Source organism: Rhinolophus sinicus, chromosome 1 (assembly GCF_057876585.1).
Source record: "Rhinolophus sinicus isolate RSI-liver-muscle chromosome 1, RSI-T2T, whole genome shotgun sequence".
Lineage (NCBI taxonomy): Eukaryota > Metazoa > Chordata > Mammalia > Chiroptera > Rhinolophidae > Rhinolophus > Rhinolophus sinicus.
Window position 1 is genome coordinate 135697335 of NC_142501.1, and position 21618 is coordinate 135718952.

General features: G+C 38.2%; 1 protein-coding gene across 1 annotated transcript; it reads right to left on the minus strand.

Moving 5' to 3' along the window:
• Positions 1-351: 351 nt before the first annotated feature.
• On the minus strand, positions 352-21328 carry NIPAL1 (NIPA like domain containing 1). The gene is made up of 6 exons (XM_019741074.3): positions 21156-21328; positions 12200-12466; positions 8891-8947; positions 6551-6641; positions 4887-5047; positions 352-4522 (listed from the first exon to the last, which is right to left on the minus strand). Exons 1-6 carry the CDS (start codon positions 21199-21201, stop codon positions 3894-3896), a joined length of 1251 nt encoding a protein of 416 aa, XP_019596633.1. The 5' UTR covers positions 21202-21328; the 3' UTR covers positions 352-3893.
• Positions 21329-21618: the final 290 nt, after the last annotated feature.

Genomic DNA, 21618 nt, shown 5'->3' on the forward strand with positions numbered 1-21618 from the left:
GGAATCAACAGTAAATTAGATGAAGCAGAGGACTGAATCAGTGATTTGTAAGATAAGGTAGCAGAAAATACAGCTTTGAGCTCCTATCTTGTACAATAAAGTTATTGAAAGATAAGACAATTTCTTTTGTTCAGGTGCCAAGTCAGTTATACAGAGACAGTTTTGTGGAGAGCCTTCTTCTAAAAAACAGATTTTAATTTCAAGGAAAATGACAAAGCAAAGTTAACCTACATACAGATTATTTTTTAAACTTGGAAAATTTATTTTTAATCTCAAAACTGAATGGAGATATTTTTGCCATTATATAAATTTAACTTCAATAAATTAAAAATTGAACTCCAACAAGCATAATTAAACCACGTTATTTTATTGGAAATGAAAGATTAATTTAAAATTTGTAAAGTTTTAAAAATGAATAGTATTTATAAGCATTTGAAAAATAGAAAATTTCATGACCAGTGTTTATTCAAAATATTTGAGAACATTCCACATATGTTCAGAGATTTTTCCAAAGTTTTGTTGGATTGTGAAAATTGCAGTTAGTTCAGTTTTATTAAGAAATGTTGGAATCATTTTTTTTTTTTGGAAGGGGAACAGGACTTTATTGGGGAACAGTGCGTACTTCCAGGCCTTTTTTCCAAATCAAGTTGTTGTCCTTTCATTCTTAGTTGTGTCGGGCGCAGCTCAGCTCCAGGTCCAGCTGCCGTTTTCTAGTTGCAAGGGGCACAGCCCACCATCCCTTGTGGGAGTCGTACCAGCAACCTTGTGGTTGAGAGGACACATTCCAACCAACTGAGCCATCCGGGAGCTCAGCTGCAGCTCAGCTCTAGGTGCGGTGTTCAATCTTAGTTGCAGGGGGCGCTGCCCACCATCCCTTGCGGGACTTGAGGAGTTGAACTGGCAACCTTGTGGTTGAGAGCCCGCTGGCCCATGTGGGAATCGAACCGGCGGCCTTTGGAGTTAGGAGCATGGAGCTCTAACCGCCTGAGTCACCGGGCTGGCCCCTGTTGGAATCATTTTGTATTGATTTGTGTTGAGATAATGTAATGATGGAACTTTCACTTGGGTTATTTTAAATGAGCTAATGTGATACAAATTGAGAAAAGTGGAAGAATGTGTGAAAACTGGCAACTAATGGTCCTTACTTATCTAGTAATGAGACTATAAGAATTAAATGTTGATTCAAAACTAAATTTTATTAAATGCCTCATATATCAGGCATGATGTAGAGTGCTTTCCATGTGTTTGATTCTAGTACTCTTAAAACAAAGGAGTTAATTTCATGCTGTTAAATCTAAAAGGTTTTATGAACATTATGCAATCTGAATTACCATTGACCTAAGAATAAAATTATAAGTCAAAAAACAAAATGAAACTATTATGTTTACAGAATTAGGAAAATCTTTCAACTTGGCTGTGTGAGGACAACTTTGTAATCCTTAATGACACATGTGCAGAGATTCACATAATAAATCTTAAAATATCATGTATGTGAGATAAAGAAAATATATATTAAAATACATACATATGTGAAACTACAGTTAACACTAACATTAATCTGAATATAAGGATCCAGCATTTTATTCCTCCTCAGACAATATCTTCCTATGTGGGAAAAATTATTCTGAGTTTGAGATTTGCAATAACATTTTGATTTTTCAATGCATATGCCCACCCAGGGATTTTTAGAGTTTTTCAAATATTTCTTTGTTTCTCAACATATTTCAACTCATTAAATTTTTCTCAGTCTTTCTCGTGGGCATATGTGTCAACACCAGTTCATTTTCCAATCCAGGGTACACATGGTTTCTAGTGTTCCAATAACATTCAACCCGGGCATAATGCACCAAGGACATAGTTTTGTTAACGGGTGATATTTAAGAAATATCTGACACTAAAATTCACAGCCTCAGGTTGGACACCATTAATTTCCTCACCAGGAAGGTATTGGACAAACCAATACAGTTTTCAACAGAAAAGAAAAACCTTAAAATAATTGTTTTCAAACACTACCTTTCCCTACAGATTTTTGTTCATAGCTTATATACCTGATACACAATGAAAATGAAACATCAATCCACACAGTAAACACATATTTGACCTGATGTATCAACCCATGTATCTTCCATGGATTATCAATTTTTAAATATTTAGAATGCACTGAATTGCACTCAACATTAAACTACACTGAAGAGTCTATAACAGCACTTTAGGACTTGGCAGTCATCTCAGGGCATCACTGTGAACCTCAGTCACAGTTCAACAGAACTAGGGAAACGCTAGTCAGTTTAACAGAATTCTGAATAACAGAAAGTACTGTTATTACCCAGGATAGACTTGAGCTCAGTTACAAACAAATAAGCAGACAAAACTAATAACATTTGATGTTAGAACAGAAAAAATCCAATCAACCAGAAAAGTTTTTCCTTTTTGAATGTCACAATTTTTTGGTTAGGATTTTTGTTTTGTTTTGAGAGAAATAAGTTTAGTCTAGAAATATGATAGCTGTTTTCTTCTTTTCCGTTAAATCAATTTGTGATGAGAAATCTGTCCATAAACATTATAGGCCACCAAGAATGTTATTCCTGCCATACACTTGGAGTGACACAGGAAAACTTTATGTATATTTTTATAGGTAAAAGTTGATTTTCCTGTAGTAGTCCCTGAGGTTTTAATATTTTGTTTTCTAGGAAGTTAACTCCCCTTCCTATTCTCCCAAAACACTTTTCAATAAAATGTATGGAAAACATAGGATGAAATTCAACTGAAAAAGACAATCTACCACTTATTGTAGTAGGATATGTATAGTTTAAAAAAGGTTCGTAACTAATTATAATTTCCTTAATAAGCGTGAACGTGCCAAATTTCAAAAGAACAATTGTAACTCATTCAGGTTTCTCACAAAGATTTTTCTAGTTGTTTCCAAACAGTCTGTGGAAAACCACCCTTTGGAGATTAAACATTTGAGAAAAATTGAAGTGTACAGTATAATCCTAAAATAACGTAGCAATTACTTTATAAAAATCTCTACACCAACAAGAGAAATGATCTTTGGGATAATAGTAAAAGAAAGGAACAAAATGACTATGAGGAATTCAAAACTGAATTCACTAGGACTCCTCCAGAAATTCAATTTGGTCTTATGTTGTTCAGGTCTGAGTTAAAAGACTTTGTGAACACAATCATTTGTTTTAGTGAAAACAAACAAAAAAAATTCTGTGTCATTTACCTAACGTATAAAATATTTCCCTCCTCCATTCTCCCTCTTTTAATGGTAATAAACTTCAACAATATGTCAATAAATTACAATCCATAAGCCCTTCATGGGCACAATGTCTTTGCATTCTAATCCACCAAGGAGATTTCCAAAGCAGGCCTATTTTTTTATTTAACACTCTACCCTTTATCTATTTAGTTTAGATAGAGGAAGTTGTGGAAGAAGAGGAAAAGCATCAGTAATCTCACTTCTCAGTTTTAATCATTTGAAACTATGACTCATCTGAAAATGACTGGTACTCTGCTTATCAGTACACAGTTGAGTTTATCTATGAATTATTGTGACACTAAGAATAGCAGCCAAGGTCATGAAGAGCCACCTGGCAGAGCCAAATATATTGTGACCAGAAGAAAGAGATTATTCTGAGACTATCTAACTCTGACTTCTTTTATGCTCAGGGAATATTTGAAGTTTGTAGAAATGAGAAACAGCAGAAGTCTTCTGGAGAGAGATCAAAACTTTGATTTTCAAATTTGATGGCCAAAAATGAAGGCATTTTTATTTGACCTCACATCTAAATTATTAGTGAGAACTTTAAAAATGTTAACTTTCCTAATAGTTCTTCTAAGAATCAGGTATTCCTTCTCTTCTCCAAGTGTCTCTTATTGGTTAAAGTTCAGGGTTTGTAGAGACTTTGACTGTCAGTCCTGCTAAACAAGGTAACGTCATCCTCATATCCTGGGGTTGAACATTCTATGTTCTCTAGTAAGACATATTTGTCTTCATTGCCATTCAGAGAGAGAACGTCTTTCTGAGTAGTGGATGTCAGGTCACTCCAGGTAATGTCAGTGTTTTTAAAAGCATGTAGAAGGAAGATGCCATTGATAATGGTGAAGAACCCACTCAGGGTTCCGATGATATCTCCAGCTTTCATGCCATACCATTCTTGAAATAAGATGGCGGAGCAAGTCACTACCATGGATGTGAAGAACACGTAATAAATGGGAGTCACAAGGGATGTATTAAAGGTGTCCAGTGCCTTGTTGAGATAGTTAATCTGCGTTGTCACAGAAAGCGCAAGTATAGCCAGCAAAACAAAGACCAGGGGATGCTTGTAAACTGGCTTCCATTCCAACAGTTCCTTAATGGCAATTCCCAGGCCCTTGACAGAAGACACTGAAAATGCTCCAATCAATGAACAGATTGAAATGTAGACCAATATGTTGGTCTGTCCTTTCTTGGGAGCCACGATCAAAATCAGCACCAAGGAGATCACAGTTACGATCACAGCAAAGGAAATGAATCCTGTGAAGAAGACAAAAGAACTAGATTTCAGAAAATGCTCATATGACCATGCCTTTGTGAAATCTTGTTAGCCGTGAATTTCAGCGCTTAAGTGTTTTAGAAAGATTGTCTGATTGATTTCTTATTTTCAGAGGGAGAGACTGGCCTTGTCCCATCCCCCACTCTCCCTTTCATTGTGTAGAGGGGAAGCATAGATGGAAAAATAAGTTGTGTTGCCTTTTCAGAAGACTTGTAACCTTAGCATATCTCATAACCACAACTCAGCCTGTAGGAAGCCTATTACAATATTACTAAAAATTCATTTGATGAGGAGAGAAAGTGGAGCAGAATTTGAGTAAGTGTGTCTTTCAGTTGAATCACAGACCTGGGTCTCTCAATTTCATTTCCATTTCATGCAAAGAAGTGACTTCCTCTTCTTGTGGGGCATGGATAACCATCACAGTTGACCCCAACATACTTAATATGCAGCCTATTTTTCCATGAATGTTCAAGTGCTCATTTAAAAAATAGGAAGACAATATTGCACTGTTGGGAGAAGAAAGAAAAAAAAAAATCACTCTGTTCAATTACCTTTTGATTCCATAGCAGCTCAAAAGTCATACTGTGGTACAAGCTACTCTGTATCCCAATCAGCTTATCTGAATATGCTATGTGACACTGAATAAACTGATTCATTTTAAAATTCAGGAAATGGTCAGTCAACTCTGCTTAATTGCTTTTATATCTAAAGAGTTATAATAGACATTTGATATCCCTGTAACTATCCCGTGACCTTCTAAGAGGTCCCACTCAATTCATTTTCAATTTCCTCACCTTTTGCATCTTACTGGCAAGATGTATTTAGAATACGTGTGCTCATGAAAACTTCAAAGAAAGATATATGCCTAGAGAAGAATTACTCTGCTCAGGGCTGCTGTTTGGCTAGTACATGCAAGTACACTCACATGAGCTGTCAAAATATTGAAATGTTTTCTTACCAGATACTACTGCCCTGATACTTTTACCTATCAATGCTCCCACTACTTTGGTTGTCATGGCCCCAGGAAATACCAAATTGGCACCATTATGGACACCAGACTATGCCGTCCTGCTGCTCTACCAGTACGTCTGCTATGGCTCCTGCACACCAGACTCCTTCTTCTGATGCCCTGGCATTACCAGTGCCCATTTGCACCCAAGACTGTTGTCAATTACCAGGTGCTTGCCAAGAGTCACCCTCAAGTGGCCACTCACGAGGACTGCAACCTCAGTGAAAACTCATTCATTGCGTAGTGTTGTAGAGCTTTATGTGTATTGACTCATTGAATTCTCACAACAATCCTACAAAGAAGGTGGACAGAGGTGGGTAGGCCTCGTCATCAGCTTTCTATTACAGGCTGATAATGAACTGAGATAAAAGGAAAAGAAAAAGGCAACAAACAAAACAGTTGCTTAGCTACAAAATAAGCGAGTTCGTGGATACATTGAACACATTCATTTGGGAACATAAAGAGACTCCAACTCGGGAAATTTATATCCACATTCTGTGAATGGGAAAATTATTCCAGTACTAAAAGAAAATATTTCCAGTACTAAAAGAAACGAAGAGATCTCCAAATAGAAGTATCTAGCAGACAGAACAAGACTTTGAGTGAGAGTTGACATGTAACCCAAACACTACGCTTTTTAAAGTCCTCTGATAGCAATGGTCATTAACCACAATGATAACAGAAAGGATTAAAAGGTCTCTGGCAATTTGCTCTGCTAAGAGAGAAAAAATATCTGCTAGACTTCGTTGCATCCTCACAAATAAGATATAACGATTACTTCATGTTAGCAGGCGTCCAGGCTTATGCTCTTCGAGTTTTCTAAATAAGACAATCTATTGATTTCCTATTTCTACTATGATTTATTATGCAGTCTGCTCAAATTATTTTTGTGATTTTTAAAATTTTGTTTTGAGATATGCTTAGTAACATACCTCTTGTGGGTTAAGTTTATCATGTTTTAAAATCCCTACAAAAGCCACACTCCTTCTTGCTCACATACCTTATGAGAACACTCAGAGCGCCCAGCGGGGTGACCAAGGTGGCAGGTGCAAAAGCATAAGCTGCAAAATTTGCAGCCTCTCCTGCTCCCACTGGAAAGCAAGCAGCAGCATTAATATTAGTCAGAAGAGAAAAACAAATGACACATGCTAAGCAGTAGACTTTTATCCCAAAGACATTGACAGATCTAGGGGGAAAAGAATAATTTAACTTTTTTAATGGAGGGTGGGGGCGTGTTGCTATTAAGGAATGCAGACAAACTGTAATTACATGGATACAAACTCAACCAATGCAAAAAGTGGTGACAGATGAATACACATTTTAAAGGACTTCCAATAAAGATTTTAGTCACTTCAGTACCAGAACCATATTTGGTCACTCAGATGAAATCTAGTAGAGGTAGCTTTGGAGTAAGTAGAGAATTATTGTGTTTGCTCAAGAATACCCACTGTTATGCAAATTAACAATACAACAACTTGTAAATTGAGAATGCTCTGTAGAGAGATCTGCCCTGGCAGGGGACAGCCAGAAGTGCCTGCCACAGGCCCAAGTAGTCAGGCATCTCTGAATTACAGATGATCTACAAGCAGGTAACACTATCTTCCTAGCTCAAGGAGATCCAAGCAGCTGTTTTAAAGTCCTAACAATGTGCTCTAGCAATGCCTTTCTTACCGGAGGAACTCTCAACTTCCATGAGATACTGTGATGCAAATAACTTTTAGAGTGAGGGAGAGCTCCTCTAAGAGCTGGGCTCTTGTGTGGGAGGCAAGTTATTCTCAGAGGTCACCACTGAACACTTACCCCCAGAACGTCGTGTTTCACACTGGGAAACTATGTCAAGCAAACTTATTGTAGAGAAAGCTTCTGGAACGGGCGAAAGACACCAGCACAATTTTTCTTTTTCCCCTCTGACTGCTATGACCCCCCACCTCATGCCCCAAGCCAAATCTACAGGGGCACTCACTCAGCTTCAGGAAAACATCACACAACAAATAGAAACTTACAGAACAGAACAGTTAGGAGACTGTTCTCTGAAGAAAAGCAATGGCAGTTTTCTTCGAATAGTAAGCTTTCTTGAATACTTTACATTTTTATCTTTACAGACAGCTTTCCAGGAAAATATTGATTTCATCATTAAAGTACTGGATGTTTGTCACTGGATAAAATCTCTAATGTTGAAGACTTATGTTTGTCTGTCTTCAATACTGGTATACACTTTGTACATGAGGAGAATACCATTCTAAGTATAGCCATATGAGAGTCTCCTATTTTCATTCTGTTGTGTGGGTAGAGAGTGGGGAGATGAGAGAGAGAGAGAGAGAGAGAGAGAGAGAGAGAGAGAGAGAGAGAGAGAGAGAGAAAGAGAGACAGAGAGAATCATGTAAATCTCTATTAGAATCTTTCCAGTATAGCCCTTGTCAGCTGTTACTCAAATGAAGACAACAGATGTGAAAACACCTTAAAAACTAAGTATACAAATTTAGATCATTTTTATTCATTATTTTAAAACTCGCCATTTATTAAAGAAAAGTATTCCAATTCTTTCTTATAATAGGATCTCACAAATACTAAAATGTGTCACTTTGAATGGAAAAAATAAATGGAAGTTTTAAGGCTTCTGGCTGCAGAGGGAGGTGACTAGCAAGTGGTGTGAAACTACAATTTATGAGGTCTTTTCTTTGGAAGATTTAGTTTTGGGGTTTAAGAAAGTTCAGAGGTGTTAGGAGGGAGATAGAAATCTGCAAAAATGCCTGAGGGAGATCACACTGTCTTTTATTTGGACACCACCTTCGCATTTAGAAAGTGCATTCATTCTGGAGTCTCACTTAATCCTCTGGGCAAGTCTAGGAGGAAGGAGAGCACGGAAAACCTTCATCTCCTGTTTGTTCAGTGTTGAGCAGCCAGAGGGGTATTAATTGATCCATGTTTTGGTCCTGGCAGGGAAACGGTACCCATTCCTTAGAACCTAGGTAGCTAGCATACCCACAGATTTGAATAAGGGGCTGGGAAAATTTTGGAAGAAAGCATTTCCTTCCATTGTCATGGGGAATAGAATATAAGAGAAATAGAAGTTTGTGATAAAATATAATATTTCAAACGTTAACTTTTCTCCTTGCGTTCCAAGGCAGTATTGAGAACAAGAGGATGGGGGAGGGAGAGGTTAAGATTAATTCTAAATACATATGACTTATTTTATATGTAAGACAATATATTACAGCCACATAAAAGTTTCCAAACGGAAATGCCATCCTTACCAAGAAGATAAATTAATGAATTTTGAACAATTCCATGCAATTTATCATTTTAGAAGCAAACACTGTTCTCAACATTAAGGACTTACTTGAGAGTAATCCTGCCCACCAAAGCCATTCCTTCAGGTAAGAATGTCCTCCTTGTCCTAGGAAAATAATAAACATGAAAATTAAGTTCTTAAGTGGAGGAAGAAGGTTTGGAGAACTGACTTCTAGAAAAGGTACTGAAATATGGTTGGAAAAGGCCAGACTTAAAGCCAAGTCAGTCTATGTAGTCCTTTAGCTTATTTACTTGGTCATTTCAAAGATCTTCTAAGCTTTCTATTACACAAACTTTACTTTCTATAGAAAGTAAGTTTTTTTAATCATCAGGTTTACTATGTTTATGCTATTCCGAGGTGTGGACATAGAGTGTTATACTTGGAAGTTCTAAATACTCTGTTTCAGCAACAGTTAAAATTAAAGATACAAAACCATAAATCATGAATTACATCAGTACCTAATGAGGACCTTAAAGAAAGACAATGGTCAACATGAGAGCTGTAAAGATTTTGGACAGCCAATCAGAGAATAATGAGCATTAGCCAGCTGGACTCTAGTCCCTACCCTGGCATCACAAAATTAAATTTGGGTCAAGTCTCCTGAAAAGGACAAAAAGCTTTCCTAAGGTATCCAAACAGTTCTCTTCCCACTCCTGTAATCTGTGACCTTAAGTCATTGTCATGTTTGCTGTAGAAAATGGAATTTTCTCACCAGTTTTAATACACTTATCCCTGTGAGTTTGACCTATCTGATTTTGTTATAGTTAAACTAGATAGGATATATTAGCTATGAAGATCATCTTGTAAGGTAGTTAACGATATTTACTTAGGATTTTCTTCTTACAAAATTTGTAAATGACTAAATTGGAATCATATTACAAAATGATTTCATAATCTGTCTTTAAAATTAAGTAAATATCACAAATACTTTCTCATTTCCTTAATGGGTGAATATTCCAAAATCTGGCATATCATTATTTACTTAGCCTGTAAGAGACCATATGTATATATAATGTTTCTAGTATTGTTCTCATTATATAAAGCCCTTAAATAAGTATCCTGGTATGTAAATCTAGGTGGCATCCTTGTGCACTTCTTAAGATAAATTCCCCAAAGTGGAATTACTAGGTTTTAAGACGTTAAGAGTTTTAAACTTTCCAAATTGCCCTCAGGAAACTTTGTACCAATTTAAACTGCCCCTAGCAATGTTTGGGAGGGATACTTATTTCCCAAAGTCCCTTTCTAACAGAGAGCATTATCTTTTAAAGAAAAACAAATACTTTGTTAAAATGGTAGGCAACAACATAGGAGCTCATTGTTATATAGTTTATATCTCTTTGGGTGAAATAACATTTACTTATGTATGCTTATTGGCCACTTGCATTTCTTACTTTGTGAGTTTCTTGTTTTTATGTGCTTGGCTTATTTTCTCTTAGGATACTAATCTTTTTCTTATTGACTGCAGTCACACTTTATATATTGTGGATCTTTACTACCCTTTGTCATATATTTTGAAAAATTTCCCCCATATGTCATTTCCTTTTCAGTTTTAGTTAAGGGTGTTTTCATATAGAATTTTTTTGTGTGTCAATCCGGATAATCTCTTCCTTTATATAGAACAGATTCTTCCTTTATCTTTATGCTTAGAAAGACTTTCTTTTAGTTTTAAGAAAAATGATTTCAAGTTTAAGGCTAAACTATGTAAAATTTATTTTGAAGACTGGTATAAAGTAGAACTTTTATATTTTTCTCTTCTAATATTTGCCAATTGTCTTAATACTTTTGATAGAATAATTCATCCTCTCTCCAGTAGATTGAAATGCCACTTTAAAAAATCATACGTTAGGGGCCGGCCTGGTGGCTCAGGTGGTTAGAGCTCCATGCTCCTAACTCCGAAGGCTACCAGTTCGATTCCCACATGGGCCAGTGGGCTCTCAACCACAAGGTTGCCAGTTCAATTCCTCAAGTCCCGCAAGGGATGGTGGGCAGCACCCCCTGCAACTAAGATTGAACATGGCACCTTAAGCTGAGCTGCCGCTGAGCTCCCGAATGGCTCAATTTGTTGGAGTGCGTCCTCTCAACCACAAGGTTGCCAGTTCGACTCCCGCAAGGGATGGTGGGCTGTGCCCCCTGCAACTAGCAACGGCAACTGGACCTGGAGCTGAGCTGCGCCCTCCACAACTAAGACTGAAAGGACAACAACTTGACTTGGAAAATAAAAGTCCTGGAAGTACACACTGTTCCCCAATAAAGTCCTGTTCCCCTTCCCCAATAAAATCTTTTTAATTTCTTATTATTTTGCGTTATCTTTTTTAATGCCAGTACCAAACTATTTTAATTAAGATAGCATTATAGCATGTTTTAGTTTCTGATAGTGTAAACATCCCCTCAATGTACTCTTTAATAAACTTGTTTGCACAATTTGTAGTCATTTATTTTTCCATCTGAACCTTAGAATAATATTGATCTCTTTTCTGATATTATTCTTGATGAGAATGAATAGGAAATTCATGGTTAATGAAGGATAGTCCAGCAGAGCTACTCAACTGTGAAATGTCACTATTAATAGCAACCTAATTCTATTGTTATCCATTTATTGATTTAACAGCTATTTACTAGGTGCCAAATACTATGCTAGGGAAAGTCCCCATTCTTGTCAATTACTATCAATAAACGAGTAAACCTATTGATAAGAAGTATATAAACAGTAAACATACAATGACAAATTATCCTAGGTATAATGAAGGAAACCATTAGTGTAAAGACAGAGAGGAACAGCGTGGTGGTGAGGGAAACCTGCCCTGAGAGGATGGCCAAGGAAGGCCTTTCTGGGTGATGATATTTAAGCTGAGAGCTCAAGGATGAGTCAGCCAAGTGAAGGGCAGGGAGAAGAGAGTTCCAGCCCAGGTGAAAAGGCCTTGAGGTCAGAAAGAACTTGGTGCATTCCAGGAACCAGAGAAAAAGTAGGTGACTGGGAACGTAGCAGAAGATGAAGCTGAGAGGTAGCAGGAGCCATTTCATGCAGGAGGTCGGAGTCTGTGGAACGATGTCTAGATTGTATTCTGAGTGCAAAGAAAAGCCACTGATGCGGTCTGACTTTGACTCCCAAAATTGTAGACAAAGCTATGAGAGAATCCATATACCACACTCTAAACCTCATGAAGCAAGAATTTTAGTCTCGCCTTAAAGGAGACATGGCTGGCTCCGTTCTGAGAACTGCTGAGAAGAGAATAGCTAAGAATGGAGATAGAGGCAAGATAGAGACTGTAAAATATTATTACTGTAGCATTATGATTTTACAGTAAGGTTATTTCTGCAGTTAGAAACTTGAATTTGTTAGTTGCATCCATTTCTTACCAGCTCTAGTAGAGCCCTTGTTGGCCAGTTGCAAGAGGCCCTTCTTTTTCAGGATGAAACTGGAGCCAATAAAAATACTGGAACTTACTGCCAGTACCAGGCCCACATAAAGACTGTATTTGTTTTCTACATTTGCAGAAATGCTCAGGTTCGTTAGGCTGGAATTCGGGTCCCTGTGGAGGACAGGAGAAGCCAGCACCTGTGACACATTTGTGATCTCACACCAAGCCTGGGAGGAGTTCGGACAGACCAGAGACAGCACGTAGCCTGGAAAAAAGGAAAGAAGGAAACGTCAACAAATGAAAGGGAGATGCATTCATGTTTACTCCCTTTCTGCAAGTAAAAGAACTTGAGTGAGTGGATGGTACTGAAACACTGGTTGTCACTGCATGAAGAGAAGTCCCCAGCAGGTGGTCCTGTGAACATGTTGAGTTTGGCTCACACATTCTTAAATTTTTTTTTTTTTAATTTGCTTAGTTGTCATCATTTAAATATGAGAGGTTTTTGCATGAAAGTCTGGATTCCTCATAAATTGCAAAATCTTGGCAATACTTGGTTCTTTGTTCCAGAAAAATAATATCCTGCTGGAGCAGCGAGTAGCTGTTTAGACCTGGCTTGTGTTCAGCAATTCATCACAGGCCCCCCACATCCACTTCACTCCTTCTTACCAGCCTGTCTCCTGGAAAACAGTGTCTGTGACACCTGAGTGTAGGAAAAGAGCACAGCAACCCCACTGGTCTCGAAATCACCATGTTATAGGAAATTTAACCCATTTGGTGGGGTAGGAATTGTATACTTCAGAAAATGTGTTTAAAAGGGGGTTTAGTGTTCTATACCACTTTCCTTGAAGAGAATGATTTTTCAGGTCTATAATCTACCTTCTCCTAAATAAAACCGAATCTAATAATCTAATAGAAAAATGAATTAACCATCAGTAGGCTGTTTTTTTGTGTTTTGTTTTCTTTTTTTTTTTTTTTTTAGAATGAGTAGGATACAAATAAGCATGTAAATTCACTGAACCAGAACCATTATAAGTACCTTGGAATTTTGAGGCCAAACACTACAACACAAAATGAAAACATTTTACTCTTTATAAAAAACTTTTTGTTATCTGTTCTCCACGTGAAAAGCGTTCAACAGGTGACATTGTGACTAGGTTTTCTGACTGTCTGCTCAACGTTTTTTTCATTTTAAAAGGCATAGCTTCCCATTATGAATTAACCTAAACAAAAAAGGGCAAAGAAAAATCAATCAGGTATAATGTTAGAATTCAATGAAAAAAATCAGTTTTACATCTCAAAAATCTTAAGAAGGCATAACAAACTAAAACAAAACAAAACAACAAAAGATGGTTTGACCAAAGATGTCTTTAGCAATAAAACTTTACTGATTGGACTTATGCATCCCTGGCAAAGCATTATGAAGTCATTTGCATTTTACCACATATAAAGTTTAGAAACAACCATAAAGTTCAGGTCCAGAAAAAGGTGAAATAATTGAATTTAAGCTTTTCATGATTATTATTTCATTTATCTCTATTACTTGAAAATGAACCAATTTTGATTCAGAGATACAGGATAAATTCTAAGAGAACTTCTAATATTCCAGGGAGAATTATATGATTTCAGGGATATTCTATAACATTGAGGAATTTTCAGTCAGGTTGTTTTAGTAAGAATTGCAATATATTTTCAAATAAGCTAGCCCTTAACAATCTTGTGCTGGGCACTATTCATCTCATCTAAACCCTAAGAATGGACCACAATTTTTATAGTAAGCATTTTGATTACATTGAGTCCTGAGAAAACATCTGACTAGGCTTTCCAGTGAATTCCATGGCTGTATGAGTGTCGCTTACTATGTAGTTAACATAACCATTCCAAAACTTCATCTTTGAAAACAGTGTGGGTGGATCTCATTCCAGTGAAACAATATTCTTTGTAAGCTGTTGACATAGCAGAAGGTTTCCGACATTTTAGGGGGTGAGGGGGCAGAGGATCAGGGAGAGCAAATAATCTTTGTTGCATTTTCTAAGTTCTCATTGTGAGCGGCGGACATTAATGACCGAAGTTTTATGGCAGGAAAAATAATAAAAACCTTGTTTAGTTACTGACCTTAGAACTTAAATTGTTTCATGTTTTGGGTGCATGCTAAGGAGAGAGCCTACAGCAGATATGATTGAAGGAGGGAGTGAGGGAGTGAATGGTGAGTTAGTGGGTGTGGAGTGAAAGACAGAAGGGGAGAGATGGGTGACGTAGGATGTGTGGGCAGGGGCTTCGTGGAGTGTTTCAGAGGAATCAGATCTCAAAATCAGTTGACTTTTTAAAATTGGAGTGAGCAATGTAATTATACCAGGAACTCAACCAAGACATCATTCAACATAGAAAATCTATTACATTCATTATTTTTCATTATACCAATTTATACTTCTGCCAGCAGGCAGCTACATTACTTCTTCGATGGTTGTTATTATTTATTTTTCTAAATATTGAATAATTAATATTTAGGAAATATGTGTCAGTTATAAAGACAAACAATTCAATACATCAATGAATCAACCACCCAATTTAAGAAATAAAACATTACCCCTCAGAGGTAACAACTATCCTGATCTTCTGCTTACCATTCCTTTACTTTAAAAAAAAAATTTCCCTATATGATTATATCTTCATGTAATAAATTATTTAGTTTTGTCTCGTGTTGCACATATGAAAATGTAATTATACAGTGTGTATTCTTTGGGACTTGCTTGTTTTTGAGATTTATCAATGTAGATGCATGTGGCTACAGGGTTTGTTTTTTTCCCCACTGTTCTGTATATTAATTTTCTATTTTATAGTTAGTGGACATTTGGGTATTTTACAGTGTTTTTGCTTTCACAAACAGTACTGCTAATGTTCTCAATTATGTTGAACCATAGGTAATATATATTTGACAATTTTAGACCCTACAAAAATAGCAGTTTCATATGGTTCACCTTAATACATATTTTCTATGTATAAGTGTGAATGTTTAATTGCATACATACAACTTAAAAATTTAAAAAACAATGTTATGTTTCCTATAGGACAACATGCTTTTCCCCTTAAGCCCTATTACTAACTATCCATTATCATGGGCAAGTCGAGTAATCACTCTTGGCTTCAGTTTCTTCACCTCAAAAACGAGGGAGTTTGACTTGATGGCTGTGAGATTCTGTCTATAATTTGGTGCTTTGATTCTAAGCCAGCTTTGTTCCCAGAGTAATTTCCTGACAATCTTGTTGGCTCATAAACGTTGCTGGTGGACCAGCTCTAAACTCATAGGCACTTGTAGTTGGAAGACATTTGAAAGAAACTGTTGCCAACATATTAAGTGACTTGCCAAAGCCATATAACTGCCAAAATCAGTGCCAAAAAAACCAATTCTCAGGCAAGTAGTCCTTCTATTTCAGAAAAGTAAAAACATAAAGTACAAACAAAGCCAGCCAAAAATTATCATTGATGTTTATACAAAGATGAAATGCTTTGAATAATTTTTTTCCAGTACAATTTAATTTTTATAGAGAATAATCATTTAAATTGTTCAGTTTATTCCATGGAGTAGGATATCTGGTTTCTAGGAAGTCAGTGATTGTATGAAATTCCATTTTTAATCACTGCAAGATATTATTAGTTTGCAAAAAACACTGTCTCGCTGTCTAGTCTGTGTGTTAGTTTGGCTTATTATTAAGCAAATATTAACTCCCTGACCCTCGCAATGTGGGCAGAGTATTCTTCCCCTGATGTTGGGATGGAAGTGAGTTGTAGCCAACGGGGCATTGGCCAAAGTGGTATGACGGAGGGTCCAAATGCACTCATGTGTTAGGTTTACTCTCTTGCACCTCTGTGCTTGTCAGGAATAGTGCTTCCCTGAAGAGCTGCTGCCCCATCAGCCTGGGCACCAGAATAGAAAACATGGAGCAGATCTGGCCTCATCCTACAAAAAGGAGCCAAACTGAGGTGGACATGTAGCCTGACACAGACACCAGGTGAATCCAGTCTAGATCATCAGTCAACCATCAGCTGAAGTACGGATACATAAGCAAGAAGATACAACTGTTGTTTGTAGCCACTGAGTGCCATGTAGCAATAGCTGACTGATACACCTGCTTATTCATATTAGCAAACGAAAGAATTTCTGTCCCTTACAATATCAACCAGGGTGAATCAGATCATGTCACTCCCCTGCTTAATCCCTCCCTCCCATGAATTTTTATTGCAATTATAACAAAATCTAAATTCCTAATCCTGGAGTTTTATTTAAAGCTTTACATGCTTTGAAGATTGTACACTTCTGACATTATATTACATTTCTCTCTCTCTCTTTCTCTCTCTTTCTCTGAAACAACACTAGTCTTTTCCTCATTGATTCAACAAATATTTATTGAGTATCTATTATATGTTAGATATTTTCTAAAAGCTGGGGATACAACAGTGAACAAAAGAAAATTCCTGCTTTCTCACATTCATTCTAATGAAGAGAAGTAACATAAACAAGTGAACTAATAACTACATAATATGCTGAGTGCCATGGACAGCAGTAAAAGCAGCATAAAGCAATACTTTTTAAAAAAACAACATAAAATGGAAAAAACTCTCAGCTACTTGTAAATACAAAAGTTCTGAGGCGGGAATTTGCTTGAGGGGTAGAAGGAACTGCAATCAGCCAAGCTGGCTGGGGTGAGACAAGAAAGCACAGGAGCAGATAAAACGAGCCCTTAGATAAGGAGGTCTAATCTTGTCATTTCTCCTTCCAAAATTCTACAATGACTTCCGTTCTTATTCAGAAAACATCTAAAATTCCCACCAAAGCTTAAAAGGGCCTACAGAATCCTGCTTCCAGCTATCTCTGTAACTTCATTTCCTACTACTGTTTTTTCTCTTTTGTAGACTAAGTTCTTGCCCTTACTTAGCCTGAGTAGTAGAGTGAATAGTGGCTGGCATAGCTAGTTCCTTCTCATCACTGAGCTCTCATTTAAAGCATTACCTCCTTGGAAAAGCCTTCTCTGCCTTTCCAGTCTAAAGGAAGTCTCAGTCATGTTCCATCATAGTGCCCTATTTAAAACTGCCAATCAAACAAACTTCCTGTTACAGTTTAATTATGGTTTTATGACAGCATTGTATATCGTATAGCTATTTCATTAATTCATTCAACAAAATAGTTGTTGCTCACCTACCATGCAAGGCACTATGTTAGGTATTCATTTATTCAACACGCAGCAAATTCCTACTGAGCACTTCCTAGGTGCCAGGCCTGTTCTCGGAGCTGGCCAGATAGTGATCAACAAGGCAGCTGAACAGGTCTCTGTTCTCACAAAGCTGATGATTTTAGTGAGAGAAGGGACAAATGAAGAGGAACAAGGGGAGCAGAGTAGGAATGCATAATACCTTAGAGCAAATTTGGAGCAGAATAAGAACGAGAAATAATTTTGAGCAAATTTGAAAATCAAATCGTAGTATATTTACATATCAACCCTGATAGGGCTGGGGAGGAAGCCCATTATTTCAATTAACCAAAATAAAATGGAAAATATATTTTTTTTAAAGTTAAAAATCTGTATCTCTAAACAAGATCTTCCTCCTATCAGTGTGTTTAGAAGCCAAGAACCTTAAGACTGTTAGCCATCAGATTTCCTATATAAACTGCTGTTTGCACACTTATGATCTGTGTGTTATGCAAGTTACTAAATTGTTAAGATAAAAATCCCCTTGAAGTTTAAAAAATGTTTAAAAAATGAAGATGCAGGAAAGAAACCTAAAGAATATCTCAATAAGCATGCATTTATATCAAGGTTTTTAAAAACAATCGTGTACAGTTCATATGAAATATTAACCTAAACGTTTAATAGCATATTGTTTTCTGAACAGCCTTTAGTGGAGATTTTTCACTACCTTTAAACACTTCTGAATTTCAGCACTTAGGAAATCTGTGGAAGGATGGAAAAAAAAACTTGTGCTTTTAAACTTCTAGTAAAAATCTGGAGGAAATCTTTTTTAGTACAGCAGCTATATTTTACACAAAAAATGCAGCTTGTCCTGATAATAAAAATTGTGTTTATTTTGTGGAATTTTGATAAATGTTTACGATATGGATGTCTCTTAAGAGTAAAATCTCAGAATCATTAAAATGTATACGTTGTATCCAAGATGCCAGAGATTGGGGATGGACAGCTACAGAAAAAACAAGGGCCCAAATAATTTTGTGACTGATTGGATCACATGAAACTTTATTCAATTCTCTGTGTCTTGGTTTCTATATCTGTAAAAAGGAAACAATGGCTACCTAATAAAACTCACAGAATTTAGTATGTGTGAGAGTAAACTGATACATTTTTATGTGAACCTGTTTTGAAAATTTAAGAATATTATATACCTGAATATGGGACGTGTCTTAATCAGTACAAGAGAGGTACAGCCAGTTCTCTAAATTAAGTTCCTTTTCTTCTTTCAAAACCATGAAGACAGGCTGAATCAGGTCTAAATACCACCTATGTCATTTTTCACTCTGCTAGCTGGCTGCACCCTGGGAAAGTGGCTCACTCAAAGAAAACTTTGAAAACCATCCCTTTCCACCTCCAAACTTACTCTCCCTCCTGCAAACCAGGTTAGAATTCTCCAGAAGATGTACTGGAATATACCTGTTTGTCCTCCTTACAGCCTAGTCTTTCTGTCCTTTGTGTCCCCTGGCACATAATCTTCCTGCAATTGGTGCTTCACAGGTGATGGGTATATTTCTTACACTGTATTTTCATGGAGCTATATTTTCATGTTAATAAAACTATTGGCTGTTGAGCTCAAATTAAGATCTGTAGAATAGGTGACATAATGTTTTAAAAACTAAATTAAAACACTTTTCATATATATTTAAAGTTATTTTTTGAGATAATTTTGGATGAGAAGGCCTTTTGAAGCATCTATGGTTTTAAAAATAAAAATCACAGTATGGGGTTAACTTTTTCTTCATGGAAGTCCAACTGCAATGCTCTGTGATCTCATGATGGACTCCTTGTCCGTTGGGTCTCAGCTTACATGTTACATTCTCTAAGGAGCCTTCCTGAGTGTGGAGTCTGAACATCACACCTCTCTCAATACATGACGCATGGCACTTAACCACTCTTTTCCTTTTTTATTCATTTGTTTCTTGCATATTATCTGTCATCTAGATAGTAAGCTGCATGGGAGCAGGAACGTGGTCTAGAGTTTAGGACCAGACTATCCTTGCAAATTCCTCCATACTAGTCCCTCAGCCAATGCCTGGCACATGGATCTCTTGCTATTCGAATGAATGGAAAATGAAAAATTGAGACTTTACTCCATATCAGGCTCTGAACTGTGTGCTTCGTATATAATCCCACCTGCATCTTTTCCTCACAACTGTAAACTATAGGAATTATTCTCAATTTATGGACAAAGAAAAACTCAAGGAAGCTAAATCACAGCTGAGACTAATGCCAAAGCCTAATCTCTTCCCACCACTACTGATAATGTGGATTATGAGTTCTCTCAAGTCTTTCCCATCAGTCTCCCACACAATTACCACAATCAATCACAGTTATTAAGCGTTGAGCTTGAATATTTCTTCTTGGGACTAAATGTATTACCAAAGCAGGAAAAACATTGGGAAGTTCAAACAAATTGGTGTAACTCACACACCCTCCTTACAGTTGGGTAAACAAGGGTTGATGGGTTAGTAACAGTCTGACTTACTGGTTTAGGAATTATTTAGACAAAGGTCACACAATCTCACTATCTAGGAAATCTAGATCCAGTTGCCTTAGTAACCACTTCCAAAATCTCAGCTATTGAAGAGTTTGTGAGTTGTTCAGGCATTTTCTCTTTCTTTGTGTCTCTTCTCTCTTCTCTCGCCATAGTTTTGATTCACCATAGTTTTGACTTTTGACTAGTTCACTGCTGTTCTTTTTTGTTTTGTTTTTTTCCTTTTTAACTTGCCGCATCAAGGAATAAACTGGAGGGGCCAAGACAGAAAACTGGGGAAGCTGCCAGCTACTTCGTAAAGGTATAGTTTTTGTCACGCCCCTCACTGTCCTATCCATCTTTACGTCATCAGGTAAATTAAAAATCAACTTTCCCTTTGACATTGTAAAAACCGTCATTTCGGTTGATACACACCCTTCTGTCGCATCCTTCTCCCCCATTTCGGTCCCCTGGTCTCTACTTTCATCGGGTCTCACGGGCGCCTACTGACTAGAAAGCCTGCCAGTGTTGTAGTAAATACCTGGACTAGGGTGGGGGCTGACACCCCAGCCCAGCAAGCAGTGAGAAATCCACAAATGACTGCACCCTGCTCCCGTTTCCTCTTCGGTCGGGCTCTTGCTTTAAGCAGCCAAGAAGTGACTGCACAACGAGTCAGACCGAGGTGAGTGGGCAGGGGACGTTTTCATCTTGAAGAGGAAAGATGTGGGCGGCCCAGGCAAGTCCAGTGCGCTCCCCCGCGGTCCAGGGCGCCTGACCTTCCACAGTGTCTGACCCTCACGGAGCCAGCGCAGGGCGCAACACGACAGTCTGGCCGGGTCCCCGGGCACGCCCTCTGCCCACTGGGTGACGTCGCCCGCGGACTCTGGAAGCGAGTCTGAGTCAGTGGGAGCGTCTATCTCAGACGCGACTTGGGAGTCTTCCCACAGCATCCCGAATATCCCGGTCACCAGACTCAGCACGCTGTAATTTACATGGATATGCCTTCCGGACCAGAATGAGAGCCACTTATGTCTTGTTCGACTGACTCACGCTTTCCCAGAGTCTGGCATATTGTAGGCACCAATAATAAATAGTTGTTGCCTGGATGGCTGACTGCTTGAATGAATGAATAAATGCGTTAAGAGTCGGTGTATCCCTTTCTCATCTCCACAAATACCCGGGATCCACCCGGTCTCTTCGCCACCCAGACGCCAGGTCCCCCGGCTCAGGGCAGAACTCACCTTCTCGGCAGGGCTCTCCGGGCGGCAGCCTCACCTCTCCCCCCATAGCCCCCAGACAGGGCTTTCGGAGCACAAGCGCTCGCTCCTCACCCACCCGGGCTTCTCCTCCACTCCATGGATCGGAGTTTCGGCTGGGCTACGCGGTCACCGATCCGGGGGCGCTGATCCCGCCCCGGGAGCGCTGACCCCGCCCCCTGGCAGCCTCAGCCAATGGGGATGGCTGTGTGGGGCCTCCGCGCGAGCCACGCCCACGAGCTCCAAGGTTGAATGCTAAATTGTTTGTGCCAACGCGGCGGCGGCAGCTAGTGGTGCGTTGTGTGACTGGCGGGATCTCTAACTGCCCCTCGAGACGGCTGCTGCAGCCGCTCAGTGAAGCACAGACACCCCGTCCCCTGCGCCCCCAGGGTAAAGGCGTCTCTCCGACTGTGGAGACCGTCGAGCCAACTCTCGGGGCATTTCGTGG

Bases quoted from the DNA above. Each gene is read 5' to 3' on its own strand.
- NIPAL1 (XM_019741074.3), bottom strand. From the start codon at position 21,201: ATGGGGGGAGAGGTGAGGCTGCCGCCCGGAGAGCCCTGCCGAGAAG. The intron at 12,467-21,155 runs GTGAGTTCTGCC...CCTTTTTTCCAG, and splicing joins CGGAGAGCCCTGCCGAGAAG to GCTACGTGCTGTCTCTGGTC. The intron at 8,948-12,199 runs GTAAGAAATGGA...TTATTTTCCTAG, and splicing joins CAAGGGCTCTACTAGAGCTG to GACAAGGAGGACATTCTTAC.